The following is a 23,574-nucleotide window of genomic DNA, read 5'->3' as shown; positions in this document are numbered from 1 at the left end:
CACGAGCACTAACAAATACCCTCTATGTATGTATGTATGTAGCCATATCTGGGCTCTGTGGCCTGGATTATGTGGGCAACCCGTTTTGTGGACTGCGAGTTGAGCCAGACTTAGAACCAACTCTTCAACCATGACCGCAGTGCCAGTGAAGCTGAATGGTTTGCTCCCATTTCGATGCAAATCCCCAATGTAGGCCTTGTAAGGCACAGCTTCGGCACCGAACGCGCAGGAGAAGGCACCGGCACCGGTCGACTGCTCAATCGAGTCCCGGTCGGTGCTCGGCTTGAGTGCCTCCGACCTCACCCCTCCGCTTCCGCAAAGTCAAAGCTCGCGCAACCACATCTCTTGGCCTCATCAATGCCATGTCAACATCACTCTTGCCTCTTGGTGAGGGACCAAAAGTGATTGTATACCACCAGACTCATCATGGCCCGAATGACGGGCCGCCAGTCTCTCTGCTCCCTCTTATCACAAACTCGACCGGGGTGACGCACGTCATTATAGCAGCAATTCATCTGAACGACCCTGCCGGCAACATTACTCTCAACGACAACCCGCCCAACCATGAGAAGTTCAATACCCTCTGGAGTGAAGTCGCATGGCTTCAAGCGAGCGGAGTCAAGATCTTGGGAATGCTCGGCGGATTCGCGAAAGGCTCTTACGAACGTCTCGATGGAGATGACCTGGAAAGGTTCGAGTCTTATTACGTGCCCCTCCGAGACATGATACGGCATCACCGCCTGGATGGTTTGGATCTCGATATCGAGGAGCCTACAAGTCTACCAGGTACAATAAGACTCATAGACCGTCTGCGAGCTGATTTTGGACCGCACTTCATTATCACTTTAGCACCAGTGGCGACAGCTTTACTGCCTAATCAACCACACCTGTCCGGACCGGCATTCGACTACAGACTTCTAGAGCAGATGCGAGGCCATGAGATTGCATGGTATAATACTCAATTCTATTGCGGCTGGGGTGACGCATCTTCCACGGCGTGGTACGATGCCATCGTGAGCATGGGATGGAACCCCAGTAAAGTCGTGATGGGTCTCATGACGAATCCTGCTAACGGACCAGGGCATGTGGAATGGCCTCGACAAGAGCCTGTGCTCAGAGCACTTCGTCAAAAGTATCCTACTTTCGGAGGCGTCATGGGCTGGGAGTACTTCAATTCTTTGCCCGGAAATCATGCTCGACCTTGGGAGTGGGCGGCAAATATGGCAAGGACGATTAGAACTCCTCTGCCGGTTCAGACCGCAGTTCCTCCGCAGATACCGATCAGGCCGTATGGGATGGGTGCTCCGAACCCGCAGGCATTACCTAGACCAGCGCACAATTTCCCTGCCGAGAGCATTCAGACTTTGAAAGACTTGGGGTTTAACGAGCAGCAAGCAATTGCGGCTCTCAACTCAACGGGGGGCAATGTTGAGTATGCAGCCGGATTCCTATTTCAGGATTGAGAACATGACAATTGTGGCGAGGAGTGCAGCTCTAGGGAAGAGAGGTGCATAGATGGCTCTGAAGTTACTACGCTGGCATGACGATGAATAGAATAGATGATCCAGGCGAATCTGAGATGAAGAAGCATGGGTTACCATCTATATGCCGAGGTTTCGCGCAGGTCGCCATCCTGAGCGAATCGATTGCAGGATTTGGCAATTCTGGAGACTCGAAATTTAGAACCAGCAGAGGAAACATTGACCATCCTTTCTTGCAAGTAGAAGCATATGTGTAAGTCCCCTAAGCAAGGAGAGCAGCACTGATCCTAACATATTCAAGAGCACTGACGCACGGGTCCCGAGTTCTTCCAAGACGCACGATACTCGCCGCCTTGCTCGGAGCAGACCTCCACGACTCGCAAAAGGCAACTCGAGAGTGAGTACCTGCGCCCCTCGCAGCATACTCGTCGATGACCTCCATGACGCCAAGCAAGAAATGATGGGATTCGGCATGAGCTGGACGGATTGTAGTGTCGAGAAACTGAATAAGTTGCAGCCAGAATTCCATGAAAGAACTTTTTGCACCACATCCTATTGGGAATGACATAGGAATGATGAGCCACACTATCGACAGCAGTGACATGAGTGGCAGACCGTGTAGCTTCTGTGACAATGGACCACGTTTCAACGAAGGCGAACCTGACCTGGACCTTGAGAGACATTTGCCATGGCTAAAGGCTTCTGACGCCATACATTAATCCTCGCATCATCTCCACCCAACGCCGTTCAAATCTCCCACCATTATTTGACATCGTCAGTTTTCATCATGTCAAAAACCCACTGCGGTACTTCTGGGATTGCCTGCCATCCCGTCTTCCACTTATCTTGCCAATCCGAAACCGTCGACGGCATCGCAAAGACTGCGGTAGCAAACCACATTGGCGTCGGTCCAGCTTCAAGGTCGGCATAAAGTACCGGCAAGAGCGTCCTGGGCTCAATGAGATTGCTGTTTGCATCAACGTGACAAATGCCACCTGTCCGACCGTCATTCCATAGTAGCTCAACGACTCCAGAAGCTCCGGCACGGGACAGAATTAAAGCAGTCTTGCCAAATGCGGCCGTGCCTTCATTTGGAGACTCCAGAGTCTGTTCCGTGAGGATTCTGCCATCGAGCTCTCGTGTTCCAGCGATCGCAAATCCACCTTCGGCACTCCGCAAAGCCCGGCTTGTCACGATCCGATGGATGCGAATGTGCCAATTCGGGGCTTGATCGGTGGGCGGCATGAGCCAAGTTTTGACCTCGACGTCCTTCCACGGATGCATCGTGGAGAATAATAGTCCGGGCTGGCCTTCTTTCTCGAGAATCACAGCATCTTCCACCTCACGTCTCAGCTTCCATGTCTCTCCATCATCGTCACTCAACGCTAAAGCACTTTCGGGAACAAACTGTTCCAACGTGTAACCTCCAGTCGGGACGGAGTAGCCAAAGCTGGCACTGTATGCAAAGTGACCGTATTTAGCCTGCGTTGCTTTGAGAGGGTAGTGACACTTCTGGCCGCTACTGAGGAGAAAGGTGTGTCCGCCTTGATGTACCAGAATATGTTTTGGGATCTCCAATGCTTTGATAGCTGGCAGCGGACTGGGTGAGTGTGTGAAAGGATGAGCCTCTTCTGCGCTCGACCAGAAGGGGTGTGATTCGGGCTGCGCAAGTGCTGCAAAGGCCAGCATACACCAGTATGGCGAGCCTGGAGAATTGTAGTTTTCGGCCAAATAGTAATTTGGATATGTATACCCAATATTGAGCATGCCATTGGCTAGAAAGAAAGCAAGAGGTTAGCAATGTGTTTCCGATCCGATACGTTTGTAGAGACATGCGCTGAAAGATATGAGGCTTGTGACTCCACCAACGAAGGTTTCGAAGAACAAGGCCTTTGATAACTCCCCATGTCAATGGTGCAGGTGGGTCTACATCCGCGTACGCAAATGCCGACCAGAACGCAATGGTCGCGAAGCGATACGTCAAGCTTCGGCCGAATGGTATCGAATGGCCATCTGGGTCTTGGTAGTGAATGAAATCCAGAGCAAATTGCTTCGCCCGGTGCCTAAACCTTTGAGCACGCTGTGGATCAAAGTCTGCGGCGAGCTTTGAGTAGAGTAGTTGCAGATACTGAATAGCGAATGAGCCGCTGTAATAATCCATTTGGGTGTAGCCCTCAGGCCCGTCATTAGACCAGCCTTCGCCTCGATGGAATGTCTCGAGATGGGCCACATCAGCTTCGATCCTCTCATGAGAATATGGAGCTCCATTCGCTCGTAGCCCCAAATTTGCGAAGACACGAAACCAGAGCCAATTCGTGTTTGGCATCTCCTTATCATTCATCGAGCCAATCCAGCTGGAAAGATTCTGCTTCTGCTGCATAGTCAATGGATCCCAGAATTTCTGACCCGCGACGGCGAGTGTGAAGCCAAGTGGACATGCCTCTACCATGCGTTGATCGAGGTCCTGCATATTGCCCCAGAACTCCGAACCGCTGGGATCTGTACCAGCAGCCAGACCCTCGGTCCACAAGTGTGTTTTTCCATAGTCGAAGCCTCCAGCGAGCAGTGGCGCAAGGCCCCATAATGGTCTTGCGAAGCCTTCGATTTGCGCTGCCGTCTCATCGAACCTGGTCCCGCTGCCGCCTACCCGAACCAGTGCACGATTTTTGGAGAAGCCTGGCTCCAGTGGATCGAGGAGAGATGCGCATGCAGCAGCTATGTCATCTCTAGCTTTCAATGGGTTGGTTGAGAAGGCGTGCGGAGGAAATGGCTGGTTAGCTTCGGCGATGCGTGCTGTAGACATCATCATCCAATTTCGTGAGAAAGGTCGTCAAGCCAGAGCAGACGAAAGATAGTCCAGACAAGCATTTTGTAGACTCAGGCAGCTTCTTACTGCTGTAGATGTAGACGCATTCTCGGTTGAGTATTCCGGCTAAATCCGGTCGCGCGCAAGTGAAGAGGTGTGCGAAGCTGGGGGTCGTGTCCCAATCCTGGCACGAGACGAGGCCCCGACGGAGCAGTGGTGATCCGTACGCATACGTACATTCCTATCATTAAGATCTTACATACAAATCGCTTTCGTTAAATCTTGGATCTCGTGACGCCATTCCAGGGCCTACTCCTGAACGCTCAAATGCTCGCTAGTTCGCAACTCGAAATGTGTATACGGCTTCAACACCATCACGCCTCTGGCCGATACTCGGCTGACGTTTCTCGCAACGTTTCTGGGAAATTCGGTCTTTTTGGATCGACGGGCGTGGCTTCCGCAATTCGTATAGACGGCAGGCGGCTAATTGGCATCAACTGAGGTGCGCCGCTTGCTGACGACGTCTGTTCGGACCCGGATTGATCTGGTGACGAAGCAGAAGAAGTCTGGATCTGCGGCGCGCGAGCGGAAGTAGGCGATTCGTATGGTGGTGCATCTTCAAACCCCTCGCCATCATAGCTAGGTGGATCGGCGCTTGGGATGTGTCTCTCACCAAGATCACCACTGACGTTTACTGAAGTGTCAACGGATGGTAGCACCGCGCCATTGCGCGAGGAAGTTGTCGAGGCTCTGCTCCGCCCGCCGATAGGTGTGTGAGCTGCAGAATTATTGCGAGAATGTCCGCCCTGGTTCAGCGTAACCACCTCGAAATCGCTTCCCGCCCGACCAAACGGCGGCCTCTCTGCCAGATCAACAAAGTCCGGATCTCCGTCTAATGCGGTGGACATCATCGAGCCATTTTGCGATATCTGTGACCGATTTCGGTGATGAGAGTACGGCATGCTCTCTTGTGTTGACCATGGTCTCAGACTAGCTCCATTGATACTCGCGGCAGAGTCCAGGAGCGGCCTGCTGTCCGAGTCGTTCGAGTTCGCTCGTATCCTTGTACCATCATGTCTTGCAACGCCGAGTTCAGCGTAACTAACGCTGCTCACCCGGCGATCTCTGCTAGCCATCGCAGCCTGGTGCTCTGCAATCATAGCCGCTGCGCCTTCTCTTTCTCTTCGTGCAGTCGCGTCTCTTCCTTCCCGTCTTATTCTTTCGGCCTCCGCAAAGTCACCTCTGGCTCTGGCATCATGTCTGCGTCTTCTGCGCTCTTCTCGTTCTGCGACCTCTTGTCTGCGCTGCAGTCGTATCTGATACAAGCTCTCCATCTCTTCCTCTCGTCGATTTTCTTCGTCCTGTTCTGTTTCCGGCATTTCTACAACCACGTCTATGCCATCTCGTTCGCCTTCCCTTCCTAGAACTTGCTCGTTCTCTCGTACTGAATGCGAGTAAGCGGGCAGGGTCATGACTGACCGCACGCTTGTACGCCTTTCCACGCTATCACTATTCGCGAGCATCTCAGCCTGTGCTCTTTCTAAATCTGGGAGATCCTGTCGGCTTGCGTGGGCGCTCCTGATTTCGCTTGGCAAGGGCCGTGGTGGTATCGACGGTGTGTCTTGTAGTCTGGCGCTATACTGGCCTTTTGACGATGCAGAGAATTGCCTTGGATGCCACGCTCTCCACTTCTTCTTGAGAAGTTGCGTTGGTACATATTTGGGATTCTCGTGCCGTTTTCGCAATCTCCGGAGGATCATGAACGACCCAGTCGCCAGTAGAAGCACCGCCACTATCGCGACAACGACCTGTTTGAATACTCGTCAGTGTGTGTTGCTGTGGCATTGTCAGTACACCCGACCACCTACGATAATGATGACGGTCTGCGTGCCACCGCTACCACCAGCGCCGGCATTCTGCTCGCTGGTGCTTGTATTGGTTTGACGCGGCCCCAAACTTCGGACATGGACGTGTTGGTGCTCGGGAAGCAGCATGGCGATTCAGCACCGATGCGCTGTCGTGCAGGTCTCTGTCGCATGGGCGTTTCCGCTCCAAACGAACTTGGAACGTACTATCAGTGGTTGGGCGTGCGCAAAGCGATGCAGAAGTCGAGCGAGATTGGAAGAGAAGGGCGGATCGGAACGGCAGCTGCGAACAGGCGAGGCGAGGCGAGGCGAGCTGAGAGTTGGTAGGCTTGGTAACGCGGTGGTGAGTTGGCCTGGTCGCTGACGCTGACGCGGCTGATGATGGCGAAGACTGATGACCGACTCTCTACAGAGGTATGTTCATTGCGGAGCCACGCGAAACGATAATAATGTGAAACAGAGAGTGCGTAGCAACAAGGGACTCAATTCTCCGTAGCCGCGAAGGCTGTGGAATATTTTATCGATCTGGCAGCACTCTCATAGCAGTCCAACTGTGCCTCGGTGCCACATTCTGCCACTGCCACCTGTGGCTACGATACCAGGCTTTGATTCGCCAGTCCACAAACGGAAGCGCCAAGGCACCAAGGCATCTATCTAAATATATCTCATTGTATAATGTATGAAGGGCCGTATGGCGTGTCATCAGCTTGTGATATCGAGTGTCGACCTTCATCAGAAAGCATCGTTGGTATGCATACATGAGAGCTGTCGTGACGCAGTGGACTCCGTGCTGTCACTTGTGACTTTGTTGGGCAAGACCGCCACTTTAAGCGAACTCGCTCGTGACAGACACGCTCGTCCAGAGGAAAACACCCGACATCCTGACACTGCAAACGCGCACGTGTCGACCATGGCGCCGGCGACAGCATCGGGATCAGGGTCAGGATCAGGATCAGGATCAGGATCAGGATCAGGATCAGGATCAGGATCAGTGCCGCTGCCTGCGCCCACCGCCGGCGTGAACGCGAACTCGATGTTGGCGAGTCTGCCTGAAGAATTGCTGGCAAACATCGCCGTCAAGCTCGGCTCGGACGACCTGGGCTCTCTACGCCTCACCTGCAAAGCCATCGAGGCGAGCGTCTTGTATGACTTCGCAAAAGAGTAAATAGGCAGCATCTCGTCGAGAGAGAGTCTCGGCGTGGCGGCCTTTCGTGCTGACATGGATCAGGTATTTCGAGGAGAAATGCTTCATGTTCACCACTGCATCTCTCACGTGTCTCCTGAACATTTCGACCAGCGACAAGTTGCGCCGGCACTTGCGCCATGTCTACTTCATCACCGCCAGCTTCCCTCGCCGCGCCCTAGACTGCTCCCACGCGTCATGCTGCTGTTCCTGGCAGCCGACGACCAGACAGCGCGAAGCATACACCGATTATGTGCATGATCAAGAACGACTGCGAAAGACGAAAGGTGACCTCAAGCTGTTGACCGACGCGTTCAAATCACTCCCGTCCCTGAAGGCATTGACATTCATCGACCAGCTCAGCACGCTCGCCAACAAGACCGCCGAGTGTTACGGATATAACAAGGTCATGCGCACCACCAACAAATCGCCATCTTTTGCACCCATCACCGAGTCTGTCAACATCGAGTACTTCCCCTGGTTGACTCATGTCTTCCAGACCGTCATGACAGCAGTCGCGAACAGTGGCATTGAATCCATTCGTGCTCTCGAGACCAACTTCAAGAATCAGTTGCACGGTAAGCAGTCACTTGAGCCAGCTGTTGCTTTCGCCATCCCAACCCAAGCGAAGCTGACTTTTTGACAGGAATCTCACCCACTTCTGATTTACGTCTCAAGCAAGAAGTGCTTGACAAGCTTGCACAGTGCTTCACCAACCTCGAGAGCTTCTCCCTCCAGTTGCGAAGCCAGTCTTTGCGCTCTAGAAGAAACGATACGGAAAAGGACTACGCGAGAGCATACAAGTATGCCAAGTCTTTCTCCGCTGTTCTGGAAGCGGCGCATTCAGCTCGTCTCGAATTCGACTATCTTGAGCGCACCGGTCCAATTTGCAAAGCGATCACGGCATCGCTTGATCTCGAATTGCTGGCCAGTCTTTCGCTCGAGAATCTCTGTATCGAAGCGAAGACTCTGGGCTCCATCATCTGTCGTCTTACCTCAGTCGAGAAGTTGACCTTCCATGCAATCGACTTGACAAGAGGAAGTTGGGTGAGCATCCTCAAGGCAGTAGGCCAGCTTCCGGCGGTCAATCATCTCCATCTTCAATTCTTGCAGCAAGGCATGCAAAAGGTCTACTTCCTCCCACAGCTCGAGGAGAGTGATAAGGCTGATGGAGAGCCGGCACTCGATCCGTTCTTCGGAACTGGACCTTTCGGAGACAACGAAGACGGTAACTGGACAGAGGAAGAAGATGAGCTCGACGATGAACCTCCAGATCTGATTGCCCAGGATGCTTCTGAAGGACCAGAAATCTCGAAGGCACAACCAAAAGGGAGTGATATCGCACCAGATACGACAAAGAAGTGTCTGGAGTACACTGGCAAAGATTACAAAGCGCCGGGTAGAGACTCGGACCATGAGCGAGGTAAGACATCGCTAGCAGATGAGTATGGCTTTATGCTGACCCTCAGGAGGATATTACGTCTGCCTTTCTAGCAGAGAAGAGATCGAGGCCCAATTGCCAACCTTCGTTGAACAGTGCAATCTAGGGGACATGTTCGACTCGGACATGGATCTTGGCAACCTACTGAACATTCCTGGTCTTCCAAACGGTGGTGTGGTGACATTGCCAATCGGTGCTGGCGGTGGACCTGGTGGTAATGGACCTCCAGCAGCAATCAATGCGATCATGAATCAGCTCAGCGCTTTCCTAGGCCCACCTGGTCCTCCTGCTCCATTCGCAGCTCCGCCAAATCCGCCAGGAGCGAACGGCAATGGGCCCAGCCAACCGAGCGCACAAGCTGCCGCTGGAGCTTCGCATGGCCCGCCGACTAACCCCGACTTGGAGACAACCGAGACTGAAGCTGGAGAGTGGGTCAATGACATGGACTGAACACTCCTCTGGACAGGAATCCCACGGAGGGTTCCACACTAATCAGTATCAGAGACAAATGCAGAGCCCATAGGAGTCATAGAAGGTCAAGAATGGCGGAATCAAGTGCAGCGACGATCGGAAAAGAATACAACAGCAGTTGTCATTTTCCGATGACCCAAGTTCAACACTGTTGAGATGGCTCGGAGAAATCGATGATGCGTCTTGAATGCTGCTGACGGCGAAACTCTCGCCAATGCAGACGTGAATCGCAAAGGGAAGCAAGTACTTTAAGATCACGCCTTGCTGTGGAAATAGCTTAATCGAGCAGACTCTTTGTTTGAGGAGCACTCACCATAATCTCATCCATGATCACTCAAGGCACACCCTCCTAGTCAAAAGCATGAATCTCAAGGAAACTGGTGCAAGAAAGTTTGCTAGCTAGCTCTTTCCGAAAAAGTGATTTCAACTACCTACACCCCCCTAATGCTTCCTTCATTGCAGTAAGGTAACTCACTCCATGAATGACCTCGGTCGGGTCCAGTCTTCGTCTCTGCAGTCTCATTCGTGAAGTAGTCGTTGCGCCAATGCTCTATCGACCCTTCTTCGGTGGCTTATTACCTCCTCCACCTGGATTCGAAGGCGGCGGGCGACATGGGCCTTGGGAGCCGGGTTTTGGTCCTGAATTTGGATTTGGCATTTTTTTTTGGCGTTGAGGAATGAATCTGTGTGGTTGATTGATTGATTGATTGTTGTGGTTGCGGGTTTTGTGTGTGTGTGTGTGTGTGTGTGTGGAGGATAGAATGGGTGGAAAGTGTTGGCGTTGAAATACTGTGTTAGATCGTTGTTCACTGTGTAAGTCTGCTGTACCTATGATGTTTTTTTTTAGAAAAGGTGATGGTATCATGTCCTTGTGAAGAGTCTCCTTGAGATGCGGTTCACCAAAACTCACACCAGTCTTCACAAAAGCCTATATGGGCGAGGGTGACCACCGTTTCATCATTATTAAGGTATCGTGATTGTGGTGCGTTCACCGTTCAAGGATGTTGCCTACCTTGTGCCAGGACTTGTGCAGAAATCCTCCCATTGTTTTTGTTGCGGGAGAACTTTCTTCATGTCGTCAACGAATGGCGCTTTCATTATGGAAGACTGAAGATGAATTCATCTTCCCAGAGATACCTATATTACACAAGTATGCAAGTCCTAGCCGAAGCAGGTTTGCTGACAGTAGCCATCTACGCCGTTCATCAAACCCCCCGGCGCTTCCTTCGATCATCGGATGTGTATCCTACGGCGATGCCGCAAACCACCACTGCGGGACAGCAGCGTGCTGTTGGAAAGGAACGTTTGTAGAATTCTAGGCGGTGGAAGAACTTGGAATTCGTTGTCGCTCGCGTACAGACACATTGATGTCATCGGCAAAAGCGCCTCCAGCGCTGTCTTGTCCGGGATTGGCTTCATAGTAGTTGAAGAACTTGACGAAGTGGAAGTAGCCGCCGGCAATAATGGCTCCGAGAAAGGGTCCGATCCAGTAGATCCAGTGGTATCCTTGAAACTTTGCCGCAGCGACACATGGACCGAAGCTGCGAGCTGGGTTGAGTGAAGCTCCGGTATAGTAGACGCCTGCGATCTGCGCGACGAAGAGGGCCATTCCGATGCCAATTGGTGCGATGAACGTTGCTTTGGACTTCTCGGCCGCCAGCATGAGGATGACGAAGACCAGGTAGGCTGTCAAGAACTGATCGAACGTCAGAAAACAGTTCGAAACCTCATGAGCTAGATACTGACCATTTCTAGAAAGACTCCTTGCGCTTGGTTCATGCCGTTGGCAAGGGTTGTTTGGGTGACTGCTATGTCTCCTGGAATGATTGCACTTGCTACTGCAGCTGCGGCGATGCCACCTATAATCTGTGTGGGAAAGAAGATGGCACCTCTGACTGCGGGCAGCTGGCCTGTGATAACAAGGCCGAGTGTCACAGCAGGATTGAAAAGGCCTCCTGATACTCGATAGAGTGCCCAGGCAGTAACGAGCAACGACAGTCCATAGCTCATGGAGATGTAAATGATGGTTGAATTGCTGTTGGTGCCAATCCTGCTCGTATCAGATGCCGTTGCCACAGACATGCTGTGTCCTAGGTATGCAAAGAAGAGGAACATAAACGTTCCCACAAATTCCTAACAATCACATCAGCCTCTGATCATTGTAAAGCATCGATCATAACTTACTCCCGTCGCCGCAACGAAATGGTTGCGTGCTGGCGATTGCTTCGCATGCTCGCGAGGTTGGAAGATGCCCGCCATTGGCCTACCAAAGGATAGCTTGTCTTCCATTGTGGTGAACTTGCTCGTTGTGGTTATATCTACTCGGGCAGGCGTGCTGAGATTCTTGTGCGCTTTGAAAACCTGAAGTAACCGCTGTACGAGTATGTACGATGCAGGCGTGCGTTGTGTTCGATGCTGCCATGGACCACGAGGGCAAGATCACGGCAATATATGCCATTTGGGACTTTCGGTACCTGCTACCTGCCTGCTAGTGACAGCAAGCCTCATAATCATTGAGCTGCGTGCGCATTGATGCCTGAATGGTCGTGCTTACCATTGCATCACGATGAGAGCAGCAAATTGGACTTGAACTGCGAGCAGCCTAATGAGACAAGCAAAGTGTGACAGTCGAAGTGGAGGATATCGACGAGTAAGGTCGTGCTGACGTGCCGAGAGCCTAGTTGTTTGATGTTCCACTGCCGACTCTTAGATTAAGTCGAAGAGGAGACGTGGGGAAGTGTTCTTTCATGCAGTGTTTGATCAGAGACGGATGCTCTCAATGACGTTCTTTGATCTGCTCGTACAATCGGACCAGACCGAGAAACAACACCCGGCGTCTAGGATTAACAATTTCGGGCCGCGGTGGAGAATCGATGCTTGCATGATGAGGTACAGATAGCGGGTCTGTACAACCAGACATGCACGAGCGATCGGAGAGAATTAGATGATCAGACCTCGTCGTTGCTTTTGAATCAGAGCTACAATTGCTGACCTCCATCTTCCTGTATTGCATACTGATTCGCTACCATGACTACATGTAGATCGTAGGCCAGGACTCAGTGCTCGCATAATGCCAAGTGTGTGCCCATGGCGTCTTCGAAATTGGGTACCATACGAGATTGATGGCTGTTTCGCTCTTGCATTGGTCAATGTGCTGGCGTTGCACCATGTAGGTCGCTGCTGTTAGAAGCCAGCGTGCGTTGTGTCTACGCAAAGTACTGCACAATGGCGGGTATTGACAAGCATGCATTCAAGCTCGCTCCTTCGTTTACGGCGTTCTTCGGTCGACTAATCGATATCCTTGCGAGCTCTTCTCTACTCGCCATTTTGCAGTAGCGATAAAGGTCATGCAGATGCTGCAAATTGTATGTGGAGCTCTGAGATAGTGTTCGACAGCTGCAGAAAGAGCACTGACTTCATCGTGCCCCCTACAGTCCTATCATTACTCCGCACGCCACCAACGGTCGCGTAGATGTTTGACCTGACCTTGCCAGACATTCACCGGACTTCGTAGCGACGATAGATAACTGGCAGAATCCGAGATTCTCTCCGTTCGCCGTGCGCAAGATGTCGAGCCGGAGGACAGCAGCCATGACAAGGCTTCTCGGCACATTCGAAACTGTCATATCATATATCTGCCACTCGCGCGAAGATCTTATGGTACGGTCTGGGTAATTTGGGCAGGATGTCCATTCCCCGCTTTATCATTGCCAGTAGACTTGAGCGGACTCGAGCAAGCGAATCTTATTCATTGATTGTCGCTTGAGGTTGGTTCCACGCAACGAAGACTACTTTTCAGGTGTCGTTCCAAGCTCGGTATGAATGCCGTAGCGCGCGAAAGCAGCGGGGCCACCCGAGAGATATACACATGTTCCACGAGGAACCTGGTCTTGATGTCACGGCTGATCAAAGTGTGCTGCGCCTGGATGCGGAAGCTGAGGCTCCATGGTCCTTGGTTGCCACGCCAGAATGACCCGTTTCCACATCCAACTTGGAGCCTTGTAACGGTACGAGAGAGTTCGTCAATTATGAGCAGCGGTTTCTTGCAGACAAACCGCAGCAGTAAGCGGCGTGAAGGTTATCATCGGCACAAAATCCATCGGTATGCAAAGCTACGCAGATCGGTGTCTGCACAAGAATCGTGTCGTAGGCAGGCGTGGGCTGCATCGAGGGAACTGTAAGCGACCGCCGATACATTCGTGCGATTTTGCGAGCATAGAGGCTGCAGCTTTTGATGAGGCTCCTGTAGCATGCCGGGCCCTAGTGCGCCACGGTAGCACTCCCTTTTAGACGGCTTAGCGACAGCATGGTCTGTTGGGCTCCTATCTCCCGCGTTCAATGACGTTCAAAGATGGTTCGGATTCCATCGGTCAGTTTGGGTATTGCAGACCCAGAATTGTGGTTGAATCCTTGGCTCCGCTCTGCTTCCTCCATTGTGCTTTGATATTGTCGCACGATTCCTACAAGCAAGTACTGTCAGTCAAAGCTTCTTCGGGAATCTTGACGTGAGCTCAACGTATTGTCTAGCAGCCAGCGAGATCTGCTAAAGTCACTAGATAGACAGGTGCTAGGTATCTTCGAGCCTTGGCGTTGTGTTCCATTGCCCGCTGCTCCTGCTCTCCATATTTCTGCTAAGCGCCTCAGCCCCAGTCATGGTCCACAATCTCTGGATATCTCTGAGTCGTGTTCTTGTCGAGCACCATCTAGTCCCTGATTACTGCTGTTTCCGTTGCAATCGCTTTCTTTTGATCCAGTGTACGGGTCGACTCGAGGTCAAGAATGTGACAGACTTGAGGCACAGAAACACCGATGACCTCATTCTTAACAGTTCTTGAGTCTACCACTCCGACGGAACTATAAATTGTTGCATCTGGCGAGGTGACAGGTTCTTTGCCGGTTGCGATGTTCAAATCGAAAAGAGGCTCTGTAGACGATCTTCTCCGCGGTCTCAGGCTGCTGTCCGGCTATCCCATTCCCGTCGCAATAGAAGTCTTCGACATCAGCAAATCTGCGCGGAAGATGGCATAGACACAGGAAGACTCTCGAGACGCTCGGATTACCGTATTGACGGACTTGACCACCAATATAGGAGCACAGTAGAGGCAATAAAGCCGATACGTACAGTAAACATGGATGGACCATGGTATGGAGCTCTTGGAGCTCTGCCATGCTTGAGAATTTCCCTTTTGTTTCCTCGGCAATTCTATCGCTGGCGAGTCCGAGTCTTCCGAAAGCAGAATCATGGACTTCCAGCTTCATAACGACTCTTATCCAGCGAATGCTTCCTTCTCGTAGATACGGTACTCGCGGAAGGGATCTGCTTGGCGTCAGGCGGGATTGATGTCGAGCGCGTTGCAAGCTGCAAAATCGGCATTGTCATTGGCAGGAGAGGTGCAGCGATGATGGTGTCGCGATGATCCTGATGAAGGTGAAGTCGCGGGACATTATTGGCCGTTGTGGCGATGCGACGGAGCTCCATACATACCAGATTGTCAATAAAGAATTCACAGCGCAATCTTTGCCCCTATAAGTTCTTTCTAATATATCTTTCTATCCCGAGGAGTTATAGCTTAGTTATATAGGACAAATATACTTTAATTTATGCAAATTTTTAGAAAATAACAAAATTTCTAGTCGCTGCCTCCTAAATTAATAAGCTATATAGCTTAAAATTCTAAGTTAGAGATTTTAGAATTTTAGCGTTTTCTTAAGTCTTAATATACAATTTTCGTAATCTAAAACCTAGACCTTATAGTTTTACCTAACAAAAATCTATTTTAAAATCTTTCTCTTAATATAGCTACTATTAGTTATATAATCTAGAATTTAAACCTTAAATTCTTCTTAGATTCTTGTTCGTATATCTTTTTCTTTAGACGAGTTATAGCCTAGTAATATAAGACAAAAATGCTCTATTTTTAATCTAGTATTAGAAAATTGCTAGGGCTACTATATTTGTCTACTAAGATAAGCCTAAAATTCTAAAAAAAGGGTTTTAAGACTTTTACGTTTTTTAAGCCTTAGTATACTATTTTTAGTAATTCAAAACCTAAACCTAACTTGAATAGTTTTACCTAGTAGGAATCTATATTAGAGCTTTTACTTTAACTAGGTTATAAATAGTCTTATAACCTAGAAAAGAATATTCTTAAGAATTACAAACTTTAAACTACTAAGCCTACAATTCTTAAGAATATTCGCTTTAGGATTCTAAGACTAGTAATAGCAAGCGTATTAAAATAAGAATCTCAACCTATACCTACACTAGGTAAAACTTTTAGGTCTTAGGTTTTAGACTAGCTAGGGCTTAATAAATACTAAAATCTTAAAATCTTTATTTAAGAGTTTAGGGCTAATCTTAGTAGATAGCTATAATAGTTTTAGTTATTTTCTAAAAATATATAAAAGTTAAAGTATATTTATTTGTTAGGACTAACGAGGTTATACGTAATTAGTATGTAACTAGGCTCGAGTGAAGCTAGGGTCTTAGTGCCTTAGGTAGGGCTTAGCGCTTAGCGTTAGGCTAACTTGCCTACCTTCCTCCCTCTCCTCTTAGATCTCTATCGAATACTATACTAATTTACTACTACCCTATCTACCTGCTAACATAACCCTTCTTATATAGTATTCGATCTACCCTTTAAGGGCAGTAGCTAGATAGTCCTTATTTCAAGCTTTTAGCGGTATAGCTACGAAAACTATCGATTTAACTATATTACGCCCGAAGAATAGGACCTATACGTACTATTCTATTAAAACAACCGTACTAATTATTAAGCAAGGCCTTCTGTACGGCCTATTATACTAAGTTAATCGCACTAAGCCGATATCTACTAATTCCGCTATATCTGTATCTTAGGGGCTAATAATATATTATTAGTGTCGCCCCTTATAATAGCTAGTTTATTACAAAACAACAACCGCGGCGCTACTAGCAGCGCTAGTAATAACAACTCTAGTAGTACAGTGCCTGCTAAAGTGCCTACTAAAGTGCCTCCTACTAAGGTGCCTGCTAAAGAGCCTACTAGAGGGCCTACTAAAGAACCTATAATCGAAGGGGATAACCTATCGTTGCCCGTTAACAACATTCTTAGTAATATTATTAACTATCGATATAGCTAACTAGCCTTCGGGCCCTAGCTAGTAGCGAGACTTTAAGAAGCTACCTAAAACAAGCTCGCTGCCTTGCGTTAGGAACAATAGCTAAAGGATAATCTCCTCGAGATTCGCCGCCTATAGGAAGCCCTAACAACTACTACTAAACTAGAACTAGTAGTAGGACCTTCCGTATAGAAGAAGGATGCGAAGCTTAAGGATTATACTGTATTTAATAGCTCTAGTCGGAAGTAGTATAACGACTATATTCGTAACTATAAACTTAACTAGCGTAACGCACTAAGAGCGCTACTAGACGACTACTCCCTAGTTGTTTATGCTATATAGTACATTAATAGCGACCTAAAGCGTACCTAGGATAACTATTTTAACTCCCTTAATAATTAGACCGCTATTTAGTAGCAAGACTATAAGACTATTATGCTAAACACCCTTAGTAACCCTATATTGCGCTAGCAGCACGCCTAAGACTAATACCTACGTGCTAAACAAAAGGCCGACTAGACCTCCCGATCCTTCGAGGCCTACCTAAAGACCCTTAAGGACGATTTGCTACCTAAGACCGACTCTATCTAGATATCTAAGATACGACCTAAACTAAGATAGGAATTAGTCCTTAAATTAGACCGCCGCCGTGTGTTTAAATAGGCTAATCTAACACGCATTTAGTTTATAGTCGAAGTAGAAACAGCTAAACGAGCTGTTTAGCTCTAATAACAGTTAGAATCTAAGATACGCCTAGCTACCTATCGTAGCCGCGGAGGAAACTAAGGTTCCTACTAGAACAATAATACTAATAATAGGAATAGTAACAACGACCGTAGAAGAGGCCGTAGCCGACGGCTATATAGAGGAGGCCGTAATAGGGGCCGTAGAAGAGGCTCGTATCCCTATAATACTAATCGCTTAACTAATAATAGTAGCAATAGCGGCTATAGCAATCCCCTAACCGGGTTGAAGTGCTTTAACAATAATAGCACTAGCTATCTCCTAGGCTAATACGACAAACCTAAGGACTAGGCCCGAATCGACCGTGCTACCGCTAAGTACCGAAAGCACCTCTTAGTAGCTAACGCTACCCCTATAGGCTAACCTTCGAAAAAAGAATAAGCGCCGTACTAACTGTTAGCCTTATACGGCGTAAAACCATCGACATTGTGCTAGCTATTATACGCACCTGTCTTATATAGGATACGTATAGAACTAACTATTAAACTAAGGTTATACTAGATCTAGGAAATTTAGTTAGTACCCTTATTAATTACCGCCTAGCTAAGCAATTAGACCTCCGACAATTGCCTAGAACTAATATACTAACCCTTGCTTAGTTTAATAACGCTCGGCACTTAACCTATAGGGCCTACTATGTTCCTATAGTTCTAAAAGACGACCTCGGCAAGTTATAATAGCCTTTACCTATAGAAACTAGACGAGCTGTGTTTTTTAAAAGATAAGATAAGATTAATAATTAAAGGCTACTAAACCTAACTAATTAGAGCTAGTAAAACTACGATAGTAAATAATAGTCCTTATAATAATAAGAATAATAACCCTCGGAAGCGGACAACCCTTAGAAGCAGACATTTCTAGGTCTTTTAAGAGTAGACGCAGAGAACTCGGTACGACATTACTTAGAACGGGGGCAGTACTATAATACCCCGTATACCTACCTATTATAGTAGGGAAGGTGCGCTCGTATTATAATTAGTCGATAGTCCTTAATTCTTATAGTTATATATTACTTTATTATATATAAGGATAGCGCAGTTAGAGTTAGACATTGTATTATATTAGAGGTAAGGTTTAATATAGTTATATAATCGAAGGTTGCGTATTCAATTTAGCGCAGATCGAGTAGCTTATTAGACCTACTAAGTTAGTAGCGATAGAGGTTAGAATAAAGACTAGCTACGAGGGCGCGGCCTTTAGAAGGGAAGCGTGTATTAGGACCAACGAGGTTACACGTAATTGGCATATAACTAGGCTCGAGTAAAGCTAGGGTCTTAGTGCCTTAGGTAGGGCTTAGCGCTTAGCGTTAGGCTAACTTGCCTGCCTTCCTCCCTCTCCTCTTAGATCTCTATCGAATACTATACTAATTTACTACTACCCTATCTACCTGCTAACATAACCCTTCTCACATTGTTTTATATTACTAAGCTATAGCTCTTCTAAATAAAAAGATAAACTAAAGAGAATATAGTAAGAAAATAATATTCCTTTCTAGATTATATTACTAATAGTTTCTATACTAATATATAAATTTAAATCTAGATTTTGATAAGATAAAACTATAAGATCTAGATTTTAGATTACTAAAAATAGTATACTAAGGCGGAAAAAAATACTAAAATTGTTAAACTTCTAAATTAGAATTTTAGGCTATATAGCCTATAAATTTAATAGGTAACGACTAGAAACTTTATTATTTTCTAAAAATAGATACAAGTTAGAGTATCTTTGCTCTATATTATTAAGCTACAACTCCTCTATATAAAAAGATATATTGAAAAGAACTTGAAGGGGCAAAGATTGCGTTGTTGTCGCTGCGGTCAGAAGTGCTGTATTGATATAATGACCATGACGCCGATTCGTGCAGCTGTGTCTATGTACGCCACGAGCATACTTATGCCACGAGCAGAATCATCCCAGCGATGCCGGTAGCACCAGCACCTCCAGCGATCAAGGAAGGTTCATCCAGTCCACATCCACCACCTCCACCACCACCATCAGGTTTTCCAAAAGATGAAGGTGCATCAGTATCATACTGGCTACGAGGCGTGCAAGGCGATCCGCTTTTAAGACATCGCACGACGCACCTACTCCCAGGTCAAGCCGATATCGTGATTGTTGGCTCAGGCATATCTGGCACTGTGACCGCCAAGCACTGCATCGAAAGATGGCCGGAGAAGAGTGTCGTTGTTCTTGAAGCTCGCGACTTCTGCTCTGGCGCGACGGGACGCAATGCCGGCCATTGCAAGCCAGATCAATGGCGAGGATTCTCTAGCTTTCAACAAACCTTTGGAACGGAGCAAGCTCTCAAGGTAATTTCCATTCAATGATGCTGGACTCATAAATGATTTCTGATGGCCATGTTGTGCAGATCATGGAGAACGAGCAGCGGACGTGGTCAAGCATCGTGGAGTACGTGCGTGAGAACAACGTAGATTGTGACCTGTTCGTCGGGGACACCTTCGATGTGCCTGTGACCACCGAAGCCGCAGAAACAGCGGCGCGTACGTATGATTCTTTGAAAGCGGTCGGCAGTCGACTTCAGCATGTGCGGGTCACATCCGATCCGGGAGAAGCAGAAAAGGTAGGCTTGATTGTACATTGCAGAGCAGAACTGATTTGAAGACCAGATCAGTGGCGTCAAGGGTGCTTTGGCATGTTACGCTTGGAAAGCCTCAACGCTGTATCCATGGAAGCTGGTGGCTCACATCATGCGCCGTAACATCTCAAACGGCGTGAATCTTCAGACCCACACGAAAGCGGTCGAAATCTCGAAAGATCCCCGGAATGAGAACATCTGGATAGTCAAAACTGAGCGAGGCGATATAGCATGCTCTCAGGTTGTCCACGCAACGAACGCATACAGCTCCGCCATTGAGCCAAGCATGTACAACATCATAAGACCACAACCACACATGTGCGATGCCTTTGATCCGCCAGCAGGCTTCTTGCGCAACAACGCAGCGCAGCATTCATTCGGCATTCTTTGCGGGAACGGAGTCTTCTATAGTATAAATCCACGGAGCACGACTGCCGGTCCAGTTTTGTTTGGTGGAAGCAATCCAGGTCAAATCGAGCTTGCAAAATGGCTTCGGAAGCATCCTGCGAGATGTGTTGATGATGGATTGCTGGGTTTCGAGGCAGTGACAGATGCTGCTAAATCTTTCGCCGCAAACCATCTGATGGGATGGTCTCAGAACCCCGACGCTCGTGAGAAGCTCCATCGTGAAAGCTGGAGTGGAATAATAGCAATGGTAAGTGAAAATCAGCTACGCATCTAGAACCGGCCCCTCACATTTCTACAGACTCCAGATGGGATGCCTCTGGTAGGAGAGATACCTGGCAAAAGAGGACAATTTATATGTGCTGGTCATAATGGACAGTAAGCTAGGTCCCCGTGCGAGGAAGATCTACTTTCGAGACTGTACAGCTAACTCCATCAAGTGGCATGGCCATAGCGTTCACTGCAGCTCCTGGTCTTGTAGAGCTCATGGATGGCAAAACATAGGCAGCTACGCAGCTTCCAGAAGTTTTCGAATTGACATCTTCTCGAATGCACAGGCTGAGACAGCTGGTTTCAAACGAGAAATCAAAGTTATAGACGAAAAGAAGACGGTTGTGGCACTCGGACAGCCGAAAGCTGTTCCAGGCTTCAGAAGAGTGCTGCAGCTGAGTGCCGTTGACAAAGAGATGTTGCAGAAGTATGGGGCGAGATTATCGATTCGTTGCAAGAGGATGTGACTGAGGTCAGAGACATAGTGAAGAGATTGCAACTGAGGCAGCATGTCATATAGAGGGCGAATGAGTCTCGACCTCATCTAGATTTCAGCTTATCCTTATTCTCATCCCACCATTTCTTACAGCTGACATGCATATCCATTCCATTAATCCACCATTCTCCAAAGCTGTCGTCAACATCGACGTCGACTTTGAACACACGTTCGTCCCGCTTCAGTCCGCATAGGGCACACGCATGTGGCGCTGTGAAGCCACCTTCCAAGGCTTTCAATGTCTTCACGGCCATAGTTTCGGAAATATCTGGCACAGCAGGCAGCTTTGAAGTGCTGCTTGCACTTGCACTAGCACCAGTGACGGCAGTTCTGAGCTTGCCCAGTTGCGCTTTCCATTGTCCCACTACATCGGTCACTTCACGATCCTCCTTGGTCTGTTCAGATTTGTCGATGCTGTTGAGCTTCATACCACCCTTGCCTCCCGCTGCAGCAGGTCCAATGCGCATGGACTGAGATAGGATTTGATCCCGCTTCCAACGCAACTTGCGACCTGCAACAATATGGGCCAGTACAATACTATTTTGGAGATATCCTTTGAGGAACTGATGGGTTGCTGGGTGGCCGAGTAGTTGCTGTCGCTGAGATGTGTCCAGTCTTGAAAGATTTCCAAGGAGGGCGTCTTGGGCGGCAGCAAAGGTCGAGGGAAAGATGGAAAGTAAGATCGCAGGAGGCGGGACATTGGTGGGTGGTAGAGCGTCCTGTGTTCCAGATCTGCTCCGACCAGTTGTAGGTGTGAGGTTTGATGGTAATATGGAAGATGATGCTGTCCGGCTATGGCTGTGGTGCGCTACAGGTCCTGATTCATCTTCTTGAGTATCAAAATCATCCCAAGCTTCATCATCTGCTGACCAGAGACTCCCTGCTGTGGGCGGTCTGGTCATCGAGTCTGCTTTCGATGCTCCGAGAATGGACTCTACTCGTTCGGAGCGAGGGCTCATGATACTGTTCTGTGTTATATGCCGCTGCTGGAAATTCACAGTTGGCGATAGCACTGGATCGGATAGCCCAAGCAGATCGATTGCAGGCATCGAGGGTTTTGATGTGGCTTTCTGAGTTTTGGCGGTCGGCGGACCTGATTTTTTCTGCAGTTTGGCGGGTGAAGGTTTTGGTGATGGTGTCACTTCGGTTTTTGCATGGGGCGCGTCTTCAAAGTCGCCAAAATCAGCATCGTTATCGCTCTCATGCTCAGAGATATTCTCAACATCGAATAGCACATTCGGGTCCTTGGTCGGCACGTATCCTGATTTCTTCTGTAGCTTGTTCCTGGCTGGCGAGGGATTCGGTGCAGCTGGAGCATGAACGGGAGCTATAGTCCGGCTCTTGGGCGCAAAAGGGAGCCGTTTGACATTTCCCGTCTGTACTTGCTGCTCGGCGATCATACGTTTCGAATACGCCATGGCGGCTTCGGGGTTCTTGCTCAGATCTTCCAAATCATCGTCACCAGCGTCGTATTCGTCGTCCCCACCGGAGAATAGAAAGTCCATGTGATCTGCAAAGGGATGTCTGCCTACTTGAGGACCTGCATTTGCCTTCGAAACCTCTTCCCGCTTCTGTGCCTTGGGAGGGAAAGGACTCGATGAGCCTTTCGTGGGAGGCATACGAGGAGGTATAGTCACGCTTTCCAGCCTTGCAGATTCCGCTTTCGGGGCAGTGTCCGACTCTGTGGGTACAGCGAGAGAAGCATCTTCGAAATCTCCAAAGTCATCTTCGTCGGCTTCGATAGTCGACAACGTTTCAGTTGGCTGGGAGCTTGAATTGGGCACGGCTCTGAATTGAGCATGGAGAAGCTCAGACCCGGTAGCTCCAGAGTTTTGATCAGCGCCATTCGATGTTGCTGGTTCTGATATAGTTAGAGCCTCCCCGAAGGCGGCGAAGAGGTCCTGAGACATTTGCTTATGGACTGGAGCATGGAAGCCCGTGTTGAGAAGATACCCAAAGGCAATGTCGGCTCTCAACGGATAGATCGAAGCATAGCTGTGTATCCAATCTGCCGCCGGGTTCCGATATGGGGTGGGGTAGGGGCAGTATAGCTGGAGCAGATGCAGTATATGGTTGTTGGAAAGTTGAACTTGGAGTTGGCAACGAAACGAGGCCAGCCAATTTGAGTTGCGGGTGAAGCCGCTGACGCGCCTTACGCGACATCCATTGACGACAGAGCGGCAACCAGCTGCCAGCATTTCACTCACAGTCACGACTTGCCATTGAACGCGCATATGCAGTGGACGGCGTTTGGTGCATGCGGTCTTCCATTCTTCCATTCCTGCATTTAGTCTCAGCACATGAACGTCGCCTGAACCAACACCAGCACCAACACCAGCACCAGCACCAGCTCGACACTTCACTCGATGCAGAACTAATTATTTCGATCTGCCACGGGACTGCCGCATCTCGACGACTGCCTCTGCCTCCGCCTCTGCTTCACTTGCTCACTCTCAGCGGCCCTATTCAAGTCATCCCTTTGCGCCTGCCGCTCTTTGCCTCTTACACATTCACCTCGACCGTCACCGATTCTAGCGAAGCGAAACGACGCCGTCATCACCTTGAACTACCGTCTACCAAACACCGTCTTTACCCAATCGAGTCTGAACATCAACTGCTGTGCCTATATCAGATTGCTCGCTGGAGTGCAGGTAGCGGGCGGGCGCGCGTGCTTCTGTGTGTGCCCGCCGCCGCATTGCTGAGTGCCTCGCC

At 49.0% G+C, this 23,574-nt stretch overlaps 7 protein-coding genes across 7 annotated transcripts; 3 read left to right on the top strand and 4 right to left on the bottom strand.

Annotated features, from left to right (window-relative positions):
* Nucleotides 1-362: 362 nt before the first annotated feature.
* On the top strand, nt 363-1,515 carry MYCFIDRAFT_185474 (glycoside hydrolase family 18 protein; the record flags this gene model as incomplete). The annotated part of the gene is made up of 2 exons (XM_007923639.1): nt 363-1,207; nt 1,458-1,515. The coding sequence occupies 2 exons, from the start codon at nt 363-365 to the stop codon at nt 1,513-1,515; spliced, it is 903 nt and encodes a 300-aa protein (XP_007921830.1).
* Nucleotides 1,516-2,243: 728 nt separating this feature from the next.
* On the bottom strand, nt 2,244-4,284 carry MYCFIDRAFT_185473 (uncharacterized protein; the record flags this gene model as incomplete). Its single annotated transcript, XM_007923638.1, has 2 exons — nt 2,244-3,256; nt 3,318-4,284. The coding sequence occupies 2 exons, from the start codon at nt 4,282-4,284 to the stop codon at nt 2,244-2,246; spliced, it is 1,980 nt and encodes a 659-aa protein (XP_007921829.1).
* A 214-nt stretch (nt 4,285-4,498) lies between these two features.
* MYCFIDRAFT_201756 (uncharacterized protein) lies at nt 4,499-5,221 on the bottom strand. The gene has a single exon (XM_007923637.1). It carries the CDS (start codon nt 5,196-5,198, stop codon nt 4,662-4,664), a length of 537 nt encoding a protein of 178 aa, XP_007921828.1. The 5' UTR covers nt 5,199-5,221; the 3' UTR covers nt 4,499-4,661.
* A 3,764-nt stretch (nt 5,222-8,985) lies between these two features.
* Nucleotides 8,986-9,523, top strand: MYCFIDRAFT_181412 (uncharacterized protein). Its single transcript, XM_007923636.1, has one exon. The coding sequence runs from the start codon at nt 9,023-9,025 to the stop codon at nt 9,224-9,226; it is 204 nt and encodes a 67-aa protein (XP_007921827.1). The 5' UTR covers nt 8,986-9,022; the 3' UTR covers nt 9,227-9,523.
* Nucleotides 9,524-10,366: 843 nt separating this feature from the next.
* On the bottom strand, nt 10,367-11,536 carry MYCFIDRAFT_76398 (uncharacterized protein; the record flags this gene model as incomplete). Its single annotated transcript, XM_007922264.1, has 4 exons — nt 10,367-10,384; nt 10,605-10,943; nt 10,994-11,380; nt 11,432-11,536. The coding sequence occupies 4 exons, from the start codon at nt 11,534-11,536 to the stop codon at nt 10,367-10,369; spliced, it is 849 nt and encodes a 282-aa protein (XP_007920455.1).
* Nucleotides 11,537-19,014: 7,478 nt separating this feature from the next.
* MYCFIDRAFT_27292 (uncharacterized protein) lies at nt 19,015-20,373 on the top strand (the record flags this gene model as incomplete). The annotated part of the gene is made up of 3 exons (XM_007921617.1): nt 19,015-19,404; nt 19,464-19,676; nt 19,723-20,373. 3 exons carry the CDS (start codon nt 19,015-19,017, stop codon nt 20,371-20,373), a joined length of 1,254 nt encoding a protein of 417 aa, XP_007919808.1.
* A 533-nt stretch (nt 20,374-20,906) lies between these two features.
* MYCFIDRAFT_193043 (uncharacterized protein) lies at nt 20,907-23,141 on the bottom strand (the record flags this gene model as incomplete). The annotated part of the gene is made up of 2 exons (XM_007923635.1): nt 20,907-22,913; nt 23,070-23,141. 2 exons carry the CDS (start codon nt 23,139-23,141, stop codon nt 20,907-20,909), a joined length of 2,079 nt encoding a protein of 692 aa, XP_007921826.1.
* Between the last annotated feature and the right edge of the window lie 433 nt (nt 23,142-23,574).

Source organism: Pseudocercospora fijiensis (genome assembly GCF_000340215.1).
Source record: "Pseudocercospora fijiensis CIRAD86 unplaced genomic scaffold MYCFIscaffold_1, whole genome shotgun sequence".
NCBI lineage: Eukaryota > Fungi > Ascomycota > Dothideomycetes > Mycosphaerellales > Mycosphaerellaceae > Pseudocercospora > Pseudocercospora fijiensis.
Note: the sequence above shows the minus strand (reverse complement) of the source record. Positions and strands in the feature narration are given on the sequence as shown.

Bases quoted from the DNA above. Each gene is read 5' to 3' on its own strand.
- MYCFIDRAFT_201756 (XM_007923637.1), bottom strand. From the start codon at position 5,198: ATGATGTCCACCGCATTAGACGGAGATCCGGACTTTGTTGATCTGGCA.
- MYCFIDRAFT_181412 (XM_007923636.1), top strand. From the start codon at position 9,023: ATGAATCAGCTCAGCGCTTTCCTAGGCCCACCTGGTCCTCCTGCTCCA.